Source organism: Papilio machaon, chromosome 5 (assembly GCF_912999745.1).
Source record: "Papilio machaon chromosome 5, ilPapMach1.1, whole genome shotgun sequence".
Lineage (NCBI taxonomy): Eukaryota > Metazoa > Arthropoda > Insecta > Lepidoptera > Papilionidae > Papilio > Papilio machaon.
This window is the reverse complement of record NC_059990.1, coordinates 9,039,247-9,057,166: the sequence shown is the minus strand read 5'-3', so window position 1 is coordinate 9,057,166 and position 17,920 is coordinate 9,039,247. Positions and strand designations below refer to the sequence as shown.

Sequence of the window (17,920 nt, the reverse complement as noted above, 5' to 3'; positions counted from 1 at the left end):
GAACTGCTTATGTAAAGCATAGGAAACACAAATGAAAATTATGTTATCTGCAAAAGATATATGTTGTGTTATAATAATAAATAAAATGTGATATTGCAAATGTGTATTTAACTGGAACATTTTTACGAACCTTACGTTGTTAGAATTCCTTCGAATTTGTATAAGCAATATAAATTCAGATGCATATTAAAAAATCATTATAATGATAGTATATTTTATCCTACCCTATAACTCTTTGACAGTTCAACTTTTGATCAATCATCATGCTTTTATATGAGGCTTTTGCTTCGTTCTGACTTAAAAGCACCAGTTACAGTTACTATTGGCTAATTTTATCTATAAATAGTTCTAGTTTACAACACTGCTAACAACTGCTACAATCAGAGCCAATATGGCGGAAATCAATTAGGCACAAAATACCACAGCTATAACCTGTCTAGTAGATGTCAGTGGATTAAAACTCTTGTCATTAGAAAAATTGTTACAGACTACTCTTTTTATTACATTTAAACATTTTAAACCAGGGTTAAAATACCAAATATTAGTGCTATGATTTTTATTGATAGATAAATGATTTTGTCTCAAAATTAATTTAATTTAAGCTCTAAATATTTTTTCACTATATTCATTTTTCAAATACATAAATAAAAAAAAATATTTTTATCAGATATTGCTTTTTGTTGCCAATTATCATTAATAATGTGAGAATTCATAGTGAAAAACAATATTTTCTGCAATATAATTGCTACAGTATCAATCATCATTGTTCACTTGAATTTCTTCAATACCATCACTTTCAGTCACCAGTGCCCGCTCCAATATAACGCGGCCCTCCTTGTATCTGTAGCAAGAAAACAGCAGTTTGACTATAAAAACTTTTGTGGTGCTATTATCATTGGTTAATTGTGTATGCCTTCTGTAATTTGCCCTGTCAAATTGTATACGTTGAAAATTGCATATTGAAAACATTCAAAAATGAAAATTATATTTTAACACCTTTTTAAGATGACAGTTCATTGGTTGTTCATTGGTTCATTTTCTACACAATAATAATCGCGGACTAGCTGACAAGTCAACTATCAATGACATGTCATCTTCCAATTGAATTGACCTTGTGAAAAAAATTATACAAATAGAAGATATTAGATACCGTTGGTTTTCTTCAGTAGCAAATTCGTAGACCCAGCCGAGCTTGTTGGAGCAGTTCTTGCAGGAGACATCGCGCACCATGTGCCGCCCAGTCAGCATCACGCGGTCCTGGACCTCTGAGTATACTAGGTTCACTACTTTGTGAAACAGAAATGCTCTTCCTGTAATGGTATGAAATTTTTTGGTACAGAAAGTTTTTTAATTCTGTAGAAAACAAACCTCCCTATTTTATTTATAAGACATATTAGCAGCAAAAATCTTCGTAAAATATTCATAGAAATTCAAAACGCAAAAAATATTTTTTGGCTGTTAGGATGTCTGCAATTTTTACACTAACCATAGAAATGGCTTTACTCATCAGTGTTGCCAATGCTACGGCAATTACTGTGTTCTATGGCTCTCAGGCAAACAAATCAGAAGATCTATGGTCTAGCAAATTTTCTGGCTTTGTGAAAGTCTACAGTATTTTTTTTTATTTCACTTTTGAAATGGAAGACTGTGATGTGTTTGCTCCAAAAATAGCCTTTAAAAATGTAAAATAAGTAAAATAGTCTGCTAAGCAATTATTTTTACCAAGAATAATTAAATTTATATAAAATATTGATATTAATGCTTGAAAATGGTTTGATTTACACAAAATAAAGGACAGTTTGTATCATCATCATCAGTTCATTATACATCCCCACCGAGGGGCTCGGAGCCTACCCCAAGTACAGTTTGTATACATTTCAGTAATGTTAAAAATGTAAAAACAGTCATTCAAAAATCCCTTTCCCTCAGCAGTGCATCAACCCACTGATAACCTTCCATATAAACATTACTTTTTTACACAATGTACATAGCTGGGTAAAAATTTTCATTGGTAATTGATTTGAATGTTTAGTGTTGGTTTTATCTCAGTTATTCAGCATTAAAAATGATTTCTCCCACTTTGGAAATTTCAGGTCCAAAAATATATAAATATTCCTGACTAATGATTAAATTATTGATTGATAATTTAATTGTTGTTGTTATAAAATATGTTGTTATTGAATGAAAAACGAACAAACCTGTTGCTCCAGTAAATCTGGTGCTGATTAACTCCGCACGATTGGTGAGATTCACGTCGCAAGTGGCACATGAAAATAAGCGAGTCCCACCAATATGGTGAAGGAAAATTTTTCCCATTTTTCTTTGTTTTCAAAACACTGAATGACAATTGACAACAGACAAAGCAAGTGGCAGCAAAACACAACTGATGAAAAGTCAATGACAGGTAACAGGTAATGATCACTTACTTTGGTTTTTCAATTCTCACTTTCTCACATTGTTGCCTGTCGCACTGGTGTTGCCAACAAAAAAAATGTAAATGGGAAGTTTCAATTTCCTACTTTAATTAATACGCATATTCCTGCGTTTCCTGTTATTTTTAGGAACTTTTTCCTATCACGTCTATTTTGGTATAGACACATAATAAGTTATTTTAAATTATTCTTGTCCTATTCGAAATAATTTACTCTCAGTGATAATATTGTTTTGATTGCTTGGCAACGATGTCTTAACACTTCATTGAACTGTGTTTTACTTATTGGTTGATTTGGTTTAGTAAATATAAATTAAATTTGTAAATTCATAAAAATGGAAGGCATCAAAGAAGATGCTATTCATAGCACAGCTCTAAAATTAGCAGAAGAAATAAAAAATCTATCCATTTATAAATCATTCTACAGCGACATACAGGTAAACGTAATGTCGTTTATAATAATTAACGTATTTAACCGGGTAGCCTTCCAACTTCTTCAAGTTCTTCTTCTTCTACTTACTACTACTGGCGCTCACAACTAATACGCTTTTGCAACCAGTTCTTTCGATACTTCAATTTTACAGCAAAAATTCCTTCCACTTACATAAAATAACTGCCTATTGTTTATTTTCTTTTAATCTACAGAAATTAGTTTCTTCTCCGAACGTAAAAAAAGAAGATTTTAAACAAAGCCTTCAAGAGGCCATGAAACAAAAAGGTTTAGACACAAAACTAAGAAATACAGTTTATCACTGGGTACGAACTCAAAGTAAAAATAATGTAAGTTTTTACAAAATTAACATTATTTCAATGTTTTTGTTGATATATGTGAAAATGTTTTTTCACAATAGAAATTTATCTCCCTAATATTTTATAGAAATTAGACCCCCTGACATGTTTGTCGAAAGCTAGTTCTCAGTGGGAAAAAAGAATACATAAATCATTGAATTCTATGTGTTCGGACTTAGAAACTTCGTTAGCTAAGCTGCGACCCCAGAGCGAACAAGATGAATTTGCTGAGAAATGGAACGAACTTAGCACATATAGTTTGGGTAAGAATATTTAAAGATCGTATATACACCCTCAATCAGGATAAGTAGAGATTTCCAGTCAAATGAAGTCCTCTACATTGATTGAGGCTTGTATAGTGTTTTTTTTTTTATATCATAAATTGGCAAACGAGGAATCGGCCACCTGGATACGCCTAAAAAGCAAAGCAAGCGATTGCTTCGCTTTTTAGACATCCAATGCCCATAGACATCTGCAATACAATCTGCATACTATAGCACTAATATTCAAAGCAAAGATTAAATCTTAAAGAAGCTGAATTAAATTGTTGAACAGTTTTAAATTACTTTTGACAGATCTTTCGAAGTACAGACCCGTGTACGCACCAAAGGATTTTTTAGAAGTTCTGTTAACGCTGTCCGGTTACGTACCGTTTACAAGAGAGTAAGTTAAAAAAAAAAGAATGAAACACAATGTTACGCACACTACATCAATTCTGGTACTCATAGAACCTTTTGCTATTATTACAGAGATGAGCCGAAGTGGGAGTTCGCGCATCTACCACTGCAAGTGAAAAATTTGGATCAGTTGGTAACTTAGCTAAAATTACGTACTTTTCACAAGACACGCGAGTGACACCAGCTTGGCGGCTGCCCAGGAACCGGGTACTCCCCGATGCAGTCGGCTTCTAATTGTAACTGTTGCTGCCACTTGTGCTACGTTTTTTATCACTTTTGAAGGCTACAATTGAAGAATAAATCGACATTGGAGTTTGTTAATTTGCCATTAGTATAAAAATGAAACGTTTGACGTAGCGCAAAGAGTACCCCGAGTGGGCGAGCGGGGAGCCGCTGCTGGGCGCTAACCCGGAGTCGCGGTGCGAGGTGGGCGGCGGCGCGCTGGGGGCGGAGCGCGCGGCGCTGGGGGCGCGCGTGTCAGCGCTGCGTTACGCGCCCGTCGCGCAGGAGTTTCTTAAACGCGGCAGCCCGCACTGTCTCCGGGCCGGCCTCTGGGCACAAGTGTTGGGCGTTGAAATCACGCCACACGTAAGAATGATAAACGACTTCAAAGGCAGAAGTTTAAAAAAATCTTTTATCTTTTGGAAAAGCGTTTATTTTGCCGGACGGAAAGAGTTCGGGATCCTACCAAAACCATGTCATTCCGTTATTTCTTCTTTCCTGCAACTGAAAATGTTTAACACTATTTATATTACCTATTTGCTTTAGCAAACGGCGAATTTTAATCAACTAAAGAAGAGCGTGCTGGAGGTGGACCTCATGATAGACAAGCTAATATTCAAGGATGTGCAGCTCACAGCTTCTAACGATGACCAGTATTTTGTGTTCGAAGATCTGCTTTACCAGGTTTTTTTATATACTTCTCACCTTTCAACAACGGATTAAAATAATTCGAATCTAAGCATACGAACTAATAAGTTTTAATAAAATCTCGTATTAATTATCAGGTGATGCTTTGCTTTTCACGCGACGGTGAGATCTTGCAGCAGCTGAAGGGCTGCGTGGGCAGCGCCCTCACGGTCACCATCAAGGGCAAGCAGACCTCGCCCGACAACACCACCGTCTTCCCGCCCAGTGGAATTATACCATTCCATGGCTTCTCTATGTACGGTGAGTTTGTTTGGAAAATGGCAAACAATGATTTATTTATGTATACACAGTTAACACTGTTGAAAGCAATTTGTTATAACGATGTCACTTGTATTACAATATTAATAATAATAATAATAATAATAATTTATTTATTTCAGATAAACATCCATTAATTGTTAGTACAGTGTTTTACTTAAAAACTATGTTAGTAATAACTTATATCTAAAACAATAACTTGTACATACAATATATTTTATATCAGCACATGGGCATTAACCCAGTGCTTCCACAATGGGCTATCCACGCGACTCGCAAACACCTCCAGGATAGTGTTACGGCTGCCGCGCACCCGCTCCATCAGGGAGGCAATGTGCTTGCGCCGAATCGCGGCGAAACCATTAACCCGCGCCTCTGCAAACATCCCCGACGCACTGCAGTGGCGCGGCAGCCCCAACAGTGCCCTGAAGGCGTTGTTATATTGTACGCGTAGGGCGTTGTATAATATTGCCTTCTCTCTATTAAACAATAATGTAATTATTAAGAGGAAGGGGAAATATTCTCTTTCCGTGTGTCCCCTACTCCGCCGATTAAAGGTAGGCAACGCATCTGCAAATGCGGATGTCTAAGGACAGCGGTCGCTTCGACATTTCGGAATATTCAGGTGGCCGCTTGCTTGTTTGTCACCGTATAATATAAAAAAAAAAACAAATATACAAGCACATTCGTTTAAAAATGTGACATTTTAAATTTACGATAGTGTAAATTTTTCCTTGTCGTGTGCGGGGAGCAGCGACTCCGTTCTGCTATTTGTACGATGAGCCGGTCCAGCTGTACCACACCTTCCGCGCCTTCTACATCCGATACTGGCATCGTCTGCACAACATCTCCACACACCCGCAGGTCATACATTTTATACTAGTATGAACTAACTGTCCTCTCGTAATACAACAGAAATTAACATCTATTCCCATTTTATTCAATGTTTATAATCGATAGATGTAATCGAATTTTAAATCGCACTAATCATAGGCAACAGTTATAAACAGTCAAGAAGGCTGAAGGACACCGATATCCAATGCCTTATTGAATTAAAAAATTAAAAGTCGAAAAAGAAACGTCAATTACTGTCATATTTGAATCTGATTTGCTATCAATTTGTTTAGTCCAGTCCGATGATAAATTAACGAAGTTCGCAGTAGCTGCCATAGGCATGCGATCTGATGAAATTAACAAATAATATAATTTCTTGCATTTTAGAGGCTGAATTTAGTTTGTTCCTTTACTTAATTATATTGATTTCAGGGCATCGTATCACTTTGTTTATTATATGAAAGGTTATTGGAAGCAAACGAACCTTTACTTTGGATACATTTCAAAAATATTAACATCCATCCGTAAGTAGAGTAAAAATAGGTGTAAAATGATTAATAATCAAATGTATATTTATAATAAATTTATTTTTAGAGTAAGAGTTGTATTCAAATGGTTAATGCGAGCCTTTAGTGGACATCTTCCCCCGGATCAGCTGCTGTTTTTATGGGACGCCATTTTGGGCTACGATTCTTTGGATATTCTGCCACTGCTTGCGGTCGCCATTTTGAGTTTCAGAAAAGAGAATATATTTCAAGTAAACACGATTCAAAATGTGGACGCCGTGTTAGCAGATTTGTCCACAATATCAATAGTTCCGTTGTTACAACTGGCGCTAATGAAACCTTAGAATATCCGATAAAAAATTGTTACACTTTTCTTATTGGTTTAAAATAAAATCGGTATATTTTATATTATTTTTACTTTTAATTTGTTACGTCATATTTTATTTTACATAACAGAAACTATATGTTTATTAATTAAAAGACAATAATATGTTAAAAGTCTATGCTTTTTTACACACGACGCACCAATTTCCTTCGTCATAAAAACTTTTTTCCACAATTAAATCGGACGAGACACACAATTGCTCTAATTCGCCTTCTTCAAACACGTGATAGAACCTTAACAGCGTGCTCTCTGGTTTATCTGCTAGTTTATCTTCTTTTACCCCTCTTAATTTCCAAGGCACAAGTAAATCTTTATGTTGAAACTGAGTTCTATTCTCGTGCACAGGAAGATTAATGCCGGCCACTTCGACTGTGCTATTATTGTGTAAAACATTTTCTTTCTTTTTGCACAGATAATTCGACTTTGTCTGATCTTTAGCCCAGACGGTGATAAGAGCGCGACCTCCCGAACGCAGTAGTCGAGCTATCGTTGCAACTGCTTGGATTCGTCTAGACTGAAATACAAGAAAAATTGTATAAACAACGTCATGTCTATTGAATCAAACATTTGGTCCCTCGAGCCGGATGTTTCAAAATATTACTAAGTACTTTGAACACATTAAAGGAGATTTTTTTCCAGGACAATTTGAGACAGCAAATGTTTCTAATGGTGTGTTTTAACTTCCTCTTTATAAGCTAACCTGACTACTGAAGTGATGTATGACCGCAATACAAATGATGACGTCAGCGCTCCCGTCCCTGATCCCCGCATAGAGCAAGTCTAATCTGACACAATCGGCCGCCGGCACTTCACCTATGTAGCTCTTGCACTCATTCAACAAGCCACTACTACGTTCACCTGCTATCTAAATAAAAAAAAATATTGCAATGGACTCTCGATAATTTGCAAGTTGCACGATTTACCTAAAAAATTGAATTAGCCGTTGCTTTACGGGAGAATTGTGAAGACAGCCTAATGTATGGTTCTAGATCGGAGGGTTGTTAACACTGCAATAGATAGTGTGAGATTACCTGCAGTATATCAGTACGTTTGAGGATGTTCTTTCCGTTGCCGGCGCCGAGGTCGAGCAGCACTGCGCCGGGGGGCGTGTCCCGCACAAACCTCACCACCTGCGGCCACGCCTGGTGCCGCGTGCTGCTGAAGTGACGTGATATCTGCTCGTATACCTACACACACCACACTCTAATCACTCATTTTACACTTTGTAGATTGAAAGAAATCTATATATATAAAAGAAAGTCGTGTTAGTTACACTATTTATAACTCAAGAACGGCTGAATCGATTTGACTGAAAATTGGTGGGCAGGTAGCTTAGAACCAGGAAAAGGACATAGAATAATTTTTACCCCGTTTTCTATTTTTGATTCCGCACGGACGGAGTCGCGGGTAAAAGCTAGTAATTTATAATTTTTTTAACGATTTATTGAATAGCACAGCAATACTTGGTTAAAGGAACAGTGGACCTAGCACAAATATTAGCGACAAGAGCCTTCGTATCGTCATCGTCAATTACTCAATGTTGGTGGACTTCTGTATGCTTTAGCCCAACCATTGTCGGACCTAGCAGACGGAGTCCACAGCATGGTGTTCGACCTTATAAAATTGTAAATTCTTTCTCTTGTTATCATTATTTGTTTTTTTTGTTGTTATTTTCTTGTATATGTATTTGTAATTATATTGTAAGTTGTTTTCTATGGGACTGACATGTCCATAAGAACCAAAGTCCCTATAAAAATAAAGAGAAAAAAAAACAATTACGTCAATATTAGTGTGAGATTTTTGATGTACTTTACTCCCGATAGGTGGCGCTGTACAAATATTGATACAAAGTTGATGACGATACGATGGGACTTGGACACAATTACTACAATATTTTGTATAATTATGTATAGATACCTGGTGTACATGTAATTCCTCCAGATTAGAAGCAACAATATCATCCAAATCACTTGTAGACATTTTGTCCGCAGTATCACAGAGGGTCTTGTATATGCAATCACAATTACCCCGCCTTGTCCATCGGAAAGTTAAAGATATCCTCATCTCCCTGTTTATAGTCTCACTTGTAACCACTTTAACATGCTGTCCATCCTCAAGGGTACGGTGATCAATGATCGGGTCCCAGGTTCGAGGCTGTATGCCGTGTTGCCAGTCATACCTATTATATGAAACAATATAAGTTACTCTTAAAATAGATTTATTAGAATATTCAATGAAAATCATAATAAACGTATAAAATATAAGGAATATAGAACTAATATAAAGCAAATTGTAATTGTAGAGCGTCTGTAGCTTAGAGTTTAAACACTAGACTTGCAATCTGCAGGTCCTGGGTTCGAATCCCAACATGTACCAATGTGTTTTTCGAGTTTAGATTTACATATGTATATTTATCCGACGTTCTTACGGTGAAGGAAAATTTCGTAACCTATACATATCTAAGAAATTCAAAAATATGTGTGAAGTCAACCCGCACTTGGCCAGCGTGGTTGACTATGGCCTAGTCACCCCTTTAGGGTAGGCTCCGAGCCCCGCGGGGATGTATAATGAGCTTTTCAAGTGATTAAATTCTTTATATTATTTGTAGCCTCTATTTTTTCATATGAAAGAAAATTGGGCACTAAATATGTTAAATACTCAAACATCTTGTATCAAGGAAGTAAAGAAAATTTCCTACCTCGCTTCTCCTTGCATTATAAGCATAGACCTTGATGGAATAACCATGGGTACATTCAAACCACTGTGATGTCTCCAATCCATAACTACTGAGGATCCGAGCGAGACGGAGAGTATTGTGGGGCCGAATGGACTGTGCCTGTCCACATGGAGTGGAATACCTTGAATGAGTATTAGAAATCAGATCAGTCCAGTAAGTCTGTAATATTTTTTTTTATATTTACAAATATTACTAAATGTTGGTTAATACTAATATTATAAATGCGAACATTTAGATGGATGGATGGATGGATGGATGGATATTTCTTTGAAGGTATCTCCAGAACGGTTCAACAGATCTTGATGAAATTTGGCATAGATGTAGAACATAGTTTGGAAGAACTAATGAGGTTAATATTTTAATTTCGCGCGGATGGAGTCACGGGCGACAGCTAGTAATTGTATAAAGCTTTATTTAAGTTTAATTATGATTTAAAAATTACCTTGCCCTGGAATATATTTATTAACAGTGAGTTGATCAGGTGGTTCCAAGTTAATATTATATTTTTTTAATCTTGTCCAGAAAATATTACACTCCTTTGGTATTCTGTTTGGTAATGGTGCATCTAAATCTACATCATTGCTTCCATAACGAAATTCATAACCGAAATGTCTCACTTGACGATTTTTCAAATTCGGTTTTTCATTCTCCCAATCAAAAACCTCTATTAATTTTTGTTCTTCTTGTTTACTAATAAATTCCTCTATGATACATAGGCCTTCTGGATCTTTGTATGGACATATAATTTCTGTATTTGGCACTAAAATAATTATAATAAAATAATTTTTCATTGTCATTAAATTACTACAACTGTAAGATTAGACTAAATATTATTTCATCAATTATGTGACAGATAATTGTTACATTTTTGATTAATAAATGAAATAAATTTAGTTGCTATTCAATGTAAAAGTTTTTTTGTATGCAAAAACTGATTTATCAAAATACAATAAAGTTACACTATAAAATTACCGTTTTATTACCATTTTCCACAAAACACATATACAAATATGTGTCGTCTTTAAAGCACTTTTTACCATTGTAATTTTGATAAAAAGTTAAGGCACACGCTTCACTATCAAACACCAAATATGAATAAGACTCCCCCTTTTCAGCTATAAACTTTTTTAGTTTCACTGATGGCAATGTATTCAATAGATTTAGTATGTCATCTTTCAATAGTCCAGTTGCTTGGCCAACATTGCAAAGAATAATATTCTGAAAAAATAACAAACTATTAGGAGTATAGATTGCTTTTAGTAGAAACATAACATTGAAATCTATAGTTTTTTGAACGATGATGAAATCAACTCAATAGTTTCATAGTTTAAAGTAAGATAAATAGTAAACTTACAATTCCAGGCTTATCACAACAAATAACACCTTTTGAAGATTGTAATCTTGCCGCATATCTTTTGCATTTCTTATGCACTTTTTTAGTTTCATTCATTTTTGAAGATGTTAACGTTTTATTGATAATAATCCATTCAAACCATGCATCACCATATACTGATATGATATGTATATGATATATACTGGTATATATACCACATGCACATGTTATGACATATTTTTAATTTTTGTCAATTTCAAAACATATGATTTTGACATTTTGTCGCTTTTTCCAAGCAAAGAGTAAATTGCCAACAATGGATGTTAAATAATAATGTTTCTGTATTAAAGATGATGTTATAAGTTTCAATCTGTTCAAGGCTACCAATTTATCAGAGTTTTTTGCAAATGACTTCTTTTGTATTGCTTTTATCAGAATGTGTGTCGTTCCAACTAATTTATGAAAATATTGACTCATCAAAAGTCAAATATTTGTCAGTTTAAAAAAACAAATGTCAAAACAAAATAATTTTTTTCGTGTAAACAAAGTGGTATTTTAGTATTAAAACAATTCATTAACATGAATAAGGTATTATTAATATTACTTAGGATTACGAATATCCTTGTTGTTTATTAGTCTTATAGTTATCATTAAACTAACTTTTTGTTCAAATAGGAAACAGCAAATCATAAGAAGCGGCATGTGATCTGCATGGCTTCAGATTTCTTCTACCCGAATACAGGAGGAGTTGAAGAGCATATTTACAATTTGTCGCAATGTTTGATAAAACGTGGACATAAAGTCGTTGTAATTACTCATTGCTACGGAGATAGAGTCGGAGTAAGATATCTAACAGGTGGCCTAAAAGTGTATTACTTACCTATAAAGGTATTTTACGCTCAATGTGTTTTGCCTACCATGATTTGTAATATAGCCTTAGTACGGTACATATTAATACGTGAATGTATTGAAATTGTTCATGGTCACTCAGCCTTCAGTGTTCTAGCACATGAAATTTCAATTATAGGCAAGTTGCTAGGTTTGAAGACGGTTTTTACTGATCACAGTCTATTTGGCTTTGCAGACACCTCAGCAGTTCTAACTAATAAATATTTACAAATGTGCCTGTGTGAGTGTGATCATTGTATATGTGTGTCACATACTGGGAAAGAGAATACAGTTCTAAGAGCAAAAGTTAGAGCACATAAAGTTTCTGTTATTCCTAATGCAGTTGATGCTTACAACTTTACCCCAGATCCGAGTAAAAGAGATCCTAATGTGATAACAATAGTCATTGTATCTAGATTAGTATATAGAAAAGGAGTAGACTTAATGGCTGCAGTGATAGCTGACATGTGCCCTCGATATCCTAAACTTAGGTTTATAATTGCTGGTGATGGTCCAAAGATGTGGCTACTGCAAGAAGTGAGAGAAAGAAAAGGCTTTCAACACTGTGTCACATTGTTGGGTAGTTTGAAACATTCAGAAGTCAGAGATACATTGGTCAAAGGTGATATATTTCTCAATACATCATTGACTGAAGCTTATTGTATGGCTATTGTGGAAGCTGCATCATGTGGATTAAAAGTTGTATCAACTAAAGTGGGAGGTATACCTGAAGTCTTACCTGAAAATATGATTTACTTAACCGAACCAAATATTAATAGTATTGTTAAAGGTATTGAATTAGCTATGAATGATTTAAAAAAGGGACATATACTATGTCCATATGAATGTAATAGAATGATAAGAAAAATGTACAATTGGATGGATATTGCAAGTAGAACTGAGATAGTATATAATAAAATTTTACTAAATAAAAATAAACCATTGGGTCAACAGTTAAGAAGTTATTTGACAAGTGGTGTTTGGCCATTTTTACTAGTCATAAGTTTAATGTATTTATTACTGCAATTAGCTGAAAGAATATATAAAAGGAAACATATTGACATTGCTAAAGATTTGAAGTTATAAATGAAGTTAATTTTTAGCCGACTTCAAAAAGAAGGAGGTTATCAATTCGACTGATTTTTTTTTATGTTTGTCACTGCGAATCTCCGCCCCTGGTGGTCCGATTTTGATAAAAATTATTTTAATCGAAAGGAAGTGCTTGCAGATGGGTCCCATTTTTTTTTTTCATAATATGTTCTGTAGTTTTTTTGCGCACATATTTTTGAATACATCATTAATATGAGACTGGTTTTGTACAAATATATTTTTAATTTGGGGAATGCAAGACATGAAAAAAAAAAAAAAAATTGTAATAAGTGATAATTGTTAAGTAATCTTAATTTGTGTAGTTTTTACAGGGTAATTTATTGTTTTTTTAATATATTGACAAATACATACTGATGTGTACCTATATTTTTTAACCATGCTACATTAATATAGGTAAAGGTGAAATAGACAAAACAATGTGAACAATTTCATACAAAAGTCAACTTCTTAAAAAATTCACACAACAAAAAAGTTTGCAAAAAACAGGAAATTGATGGATTTTTTGAATTTAGCATTTTCAAGTGAAAGTTTTGATGTCTTTTGAAACTACAAAGTTTGCTTTTATTTTCTGATAAATATAACATAAAACATTTAACGTTTTTTTGATGCCATTATTAGAATATAAATTCTTTATTTCTATAAATTGGAACATAGTATAAATTAAACTAGATAAATAATAAACAAATTAGTTTGGAATGATTTATATTATATGTTTCGATGCTATGATAGAATGATACATCTTTATAATAATTTTTCATTTACTAATTAACAAATCTGTTAGCTAGCATAAATACTTGTTAACCAATAGCACATCTTGTAACATTTTTCAATAAACACATTTTAAATTAATATAATTTCAAATAATGAGACGACTGACATATTTATATGTGCAAATATTTCAGGCTTCTAACAGTGCTCCATCCATATTGTCCCAACAGTTTAAACCCTGTAAAAAACAAAATAAATATTACAAATTTAAAAAATTTAATGATTTTTGCGTAACTATAATTTTTAGACTTCATATATACTTTCACAATTTATTTAGCACTAGCTGTCGCTTATGAGTCCGTCCGCTCGGAGCGAAAAAAAAACTTCACAAGTAGCCTAAGTTCTTCCAAGCTATGTTCTACATCTGTACCAAATTTAATCAATATCCGTTGAGATGTTCCGATGATTTCTTCTAACAAACATCCATCTAAACTTGCACATTCATAACATTACTAGGTTTTGCATGATAATAAAGGGGTATGTTAAGAATAATTTGTCATTGACTATACTGTTCTTATGAAAGTAGCATTAATAAGAGGGATATTCATAAGGAAAATTAGGAAAAAAATACATGATATATATTTACAAGAGCCATGTATCAAATAAATGTCTTTCCCGGAGAATAATGTATATGTTAATCTAGCTTAGCTAAATAACACATATTTGATTACTTTCAACTGTATGCATCTAAGAAATTGTTACCTCGTCATTGTTATCCGCAATACTGTAAGTAGTTAGACAAATTTTCAGCTCCATTATAAACAACATTATATCCAGAACTCATAGAAACAATTAAAAGGTATTGTTCTTATAACACTGCATAATATTGTGACAACAAATATTTATACTCTGTATGCATTAGAGTCGGTGGCTCAGGTGTAAAGCACTTGACTTGCAATCTGCAGGTCCTGGGTTCGAATCCCGCAATGTACCAATGTGTTTTTCAGCGTGGTTGACTATGGCCTAGTCACTCCTAACTTGGGGTAGACTCCAAGTCCCTCGGTGGGGACGTATAATGAGCAGATGATTACTTTATTTACTCTGTATGTTAATATAAAGTCTCATATTGAGCTAGTAGTTAAATTCCACTGTGATTTTGTATGAAAGGACTTGTACTTACACTTTGGTGGTGCGCGGTGGGTAGTTAGGCCTGACACCGGCCTGCTTGAGCTGCAGCACTATGGAGCGCAGACGAGCCACGTCACGGCCGCGCCTTGGCCCAAAGTCACACAACTCCGCCACTCGCGCCCACTCCCCACCTTCCGTTGACCCACCCTCGGAACCCCGCGCCAGCGCTCGCTCAGCATTTCTACACCGGCAAGTAAAATTAAAAAATAAGATCTATACAGCAAGGACATGTTTCTTATGATCTTCTACATAGCATATCTTAGATCTATTTGTAAAATAATTTTAATTTTGTATCTAAAATTAAAGTTATATTAAAATATGTTGGATATAAAATATTACAAGTGTAACCATGTATGTGCTTTGAGGTATATGTCATAGAAGTCCCTCATTTTTTGCTAATCTCAAACGTAAAAGACATGTCTACAACTCTAGTGCAACATTGTTGTAATAAAGTGTACCTTAATCGCTTTTTAAAGTCTAAAAAACAAATCATAAAGTAAAGGAATTACACATTTTGTAAGAATTAATAACAATAAACTAAAGTAGACAAGTAATAGTAATATTTTTTACTGAAGAATGTGTCAAAGAATATGATGAAACCATAGAGTATAATGACACCAAATTAGAGTATTTCAAAACATAGACATAACTAACAAATACATTATAACCCATTGTTAAAAAAACTGTCATCACCCCTCATGAAGGAATACCAAAATGTTATCAATCACCAATATTAGTAAACATTGAAATTACTTTTTTGTATACTCACTTAGCAGACTCCCTGACAGCATTGAAAAGAAAATAGTAATTATTAGAATTATAACCAGAATTAACCTAACATTAAATAATATAAATATATAAAAAGTATATAAACAATGTGTTTATAAAAAAAAGGAAATCGTAAATTTTTATATCTCCCAATCATCATAAAAGCTGCATGCATTTTCACTTGACCCAATTCAAATTTAAAATAAATTAAAAATAAAGGGATAATATAATAATCAAATAGTATATTATTAAATCAGACATATTAAGAAGATAACCAGTGCCCAGTATTCATTACTATATATATCTAAATAAATAAAAAAAACCCATTTATATCATACAAAAATATAATTATGTGCATATTGCGCATCTTACCAAACCAAAACTATAGTCAATATAAAATTGACATCTCTACTAGAATATTAGGTATATATGGCAAGAAATTCTAGACATTAAGTTTTGGTCGCTGTTCAACAACTTTTACCTGTTAGCAGCTTTGGTTTTAGCAATTTGTTCCTCATGCGTCTTATACCAGTCTTCTAATTCTTTCTTTGCAATTTTTAACATTTCCTCTTTTTTCCTTTCTTCTTCTTCATCTAAAAAATGGAACAGTTATTATAAAAATGTACATTGTATGAAACAAATGACTCAATACAATTGTTAAATCATTGAGTCATTTTGTTAAATGCATAACAATAAGAAATGAGTCATTCAAAAGCTAAAAAATTATATGAATGTAGCAAAAGTCTAAAAGTAAAATAATGTAAATTCTCTTCCAATCATTCTAGATTAAAAAAAATTAACAAATATTTAAGATAATTATCATCCACAAATTCAAAAACACATTCAATATTTCTAGATATTCTTACTATGCTGTCTATGATACTATTTTTTTTTAATATATAAATTATCCAGCCATTTTTTTTTTCATTACCAAAATACTGGTCAAAAACATTTTAATTCTATTTTCCCAAAAATTAGAGTTACAATATATTCTCTGTAACCATGATAATTTGTTGTTGAGTCATGGAATTCTGCAGCCAATGGTGCATTATTTTTATATAATTATACTTTATACAGTGTTATTGATTGTTTTTTATTCACTAAAATCTTGGTAAAGTATACTATAGATGAATAAGTTATAGACATATTTAGTAAGTCACATTTAAGTAATCATTCAAAGATATGGTTGGTAATTATATAACCTTTTTCAGTAAGTCTCTTTTTCTGTTCCTCACGCCATATTCTTATCTTCTCCGGCTCCTCTCTCTCCTGTCTGAACACAGTAGTGGGTGCCGGCTCAGCATCCATCAGACCCTCAGATTCATAAACTGCTGAACTGGGAATTTCTGTAAGCCAATTAAAATAAAATTGTATCTTGATAGATATTTGGTATGACAATCAGGTTAAAATAATGAATTCAAGGCAAAATTTGGTGATGTATAATTTTTGGAAATTGATATTTCTTTTAAATAAACATAATGGCAAAAGTATGGTCACTGCTGGCTAACTATATCTAATCTAGTGATTCCCCATTATGTAATTTTTTAGGAAGGACATTTGAAATTTGAATGAAAATATATATTTACCCTCTTCTTGAAATGGGTAGTCTTATTGAAACATACTCTCTTTATTCTACCTTATTTTTAGCAAAGTGGGAGGATGTTATGATTCCTTTAAAATAATCAATACTCATATACATGCCATACATTTATATGGAAGAAAATAAAAAAATCAAAAAGGCACATAGCCAATAATTCAAAATAATATACTACATAATTACTTAATTACAGTCTATTCTGCATTATATTACTTTAGTAGTTAATCACTGCTAAATTAATCGTAGGAGCAATAGGAATTTTTGCTAGCGTTTATAAATATTTTAAATTAAAACAATAATATTACAGAAAATAATAAAAGGGGGAATATCTAATAAATATTAACAATCTTTTAAAAATGAAATAATAAAAAGTATCAATAATTACTCAAAAAAAAATTAATTTCTTTCAAAACTACTTAGAATAAATGTAATTCAATAGACTGGAAATTTTATTTTACCGACAAAATCCTCAAAGCCATTTGAAGCTGGAGCAACGATTGGGGGAGGAGCACTAGTTTCCAATTCGTCTTCCAGGCCGGCCAGCTGATTTTGTTCTCGTGCGAGAAACTCTGCTGCCGGGTCTACCTCTGGCTGAACGAAATTGTCACCGAAGTCATCCATTTCGAACAATAAATTGAAAAATAAAATACTTTTACACAGAAAAAAGAATCGTTGACGTCAAACAAATGTCGCTGGAATAATTAAAACCATAGACATAGACCATAGCGAAAGAAAAATTTATGACAATGTCATTCAAAATGACAAATCTTAATTTCATTCA

At 33.4% G+C, this 17,920-nt stretch overlaps 5 protein-coding genes across 6 annotated transcripts; 2 read left to right on the top strand and 3 right to left on the bottom strand.

Moving 5' to 3' along the window:
* Positions 1–655: 655 nt before the first annotated feature.
* LOC106709616 (protein yippee-like 5) lies at positions 656–2,384 on the bottom strand. The gene is made up of 3 exons (XM_014501466.2): positions 2,199–2,384; positions 1,151–1,310; positions 656–841 (listed from the first exon to the last, which is right to left on the bottom strand). Exons 1-3 carry the CDS (start codon positions 2,314–2,316, stop codon positions 754–756), a joined length of 366 nt encoding a protein of 121 aa, XP_014356952.1. The 5' UTR covers positions 2,317–2,384; the 3' UTR covers positions 656–753.
* Positions 2,385–2,682: 298 nt separating this feature from the next.
* Positions 2,683–6,781, top strand: LOC106709615 (TBC1 domain family member 19). Its single transcript, XM_045678067.1, has 11 exons — positions 2,683–2,868; positions 3,077–3,211; positions 3,309–3,483; positions 3,796–3,883; positions 3,970–4,030; positions 4,255–4,485; positions 4,666–4,803; positions 4,905–5,067; positions 5,840–5,949; positions 6,352–6,443; positions 6,514–6,781. The coding sequence occupies exons 1-11, from the start codon at positions 2,767–2,769 to the stop codon at positions 6,767–6,769; spliced, it is 1,551 nt and encodes a 516-aa protein (XP_045534023.1). The 5' UTR covers positions 2,683–2,766; the 3' UTR covers positions 6,770–6,781.
* Positions 6,782–6,895: 114 nt separating this feature from the next.
* On the bottom strand, positions 6,896–11,049 carry LOC106709549 (alkylated DNA repair protein alkB homolog 8). Its single transcript, XM_045678096.1, has 8 exons — positions 10,902–11,049; positions 10,531–10,765; positions 9,990–10,307; positions 9,509–9,668; positions 8,728–8,989; positions 7,842–7,997; positions 7,511–7,675; positions 6,896–7,324 (listed from the first exon to the last, which is right to left on the bottom strand). Exons 1-8 carry the CDS (start codon positions 10,995–10,997, stop codon positions 6,926–6,928), a joined length of 1,791 nt encoding a protein of 596 aa, XP_045534052.1. The 5' UTR covers positions 10,998–11,049; the 3' UTR covers positions 6,896–6,925.
* Positions 11,050–11,430: 381 nt separating this feature from the next.
* LOC106709591 (phosphatidylinositol N-acetylglucosaminyltransferase subunit A) lies at positions 11,431–12,854 on the top strand. The gene is made up of 2 exons (XM_014501417.2): positions 11,431–11,468; positions 11,556–12,854. The coding sequence occupies exons 1-2, from the start codon at positions 11,460–11,462 to the stop codon at positions 12,852–12,854; spliced, it is 1,308 nt and encodes a 435-aa protein (XP_014356903.2). The 5' UTR covers positions 11,431–11,459.
* Positions 12,855–13,659: 805 nt separating this feature from the next.
* On the bottom strand, positions 13,660–17,845 carry LOC106709578 (clathrin light chain). 2 transcript variants are annotated; one of them, XM_045678093.1, is made up of 6 exons: positions 17,598–17,845; positions 16,745–16,888; positions 16,024–16,135; positions 15,544–15,555; positions 14,767–14,955; positions 13,660–13,824 (listed from the first exon to the last, which is right to left on the bottom strand). In XM_045678093.1, exons 1-6 carry the CDS (start codon positions 17,758–17,760, stop codon positions 13,818–13,820), a joined length of 627 nt encoding a protein of 208 aa, XP_045534049.1. In that variant the 5' UTR covers positions 17,761–17,845; the 3' UTR covers positions 13,660–13,817. The 2 variants fall into 2 exon arrangements, with proteins under 2 accessions (XP_045534049.1, XP_045534050.1); XM_045678094.1 differs by lacking the exon at positions 15,544–15,555 and having other exon boundaries at positions 13,663–13,824.
* Between the last annotated feature and the right edge of the window lie 75 nt (positions 17,846–17,920).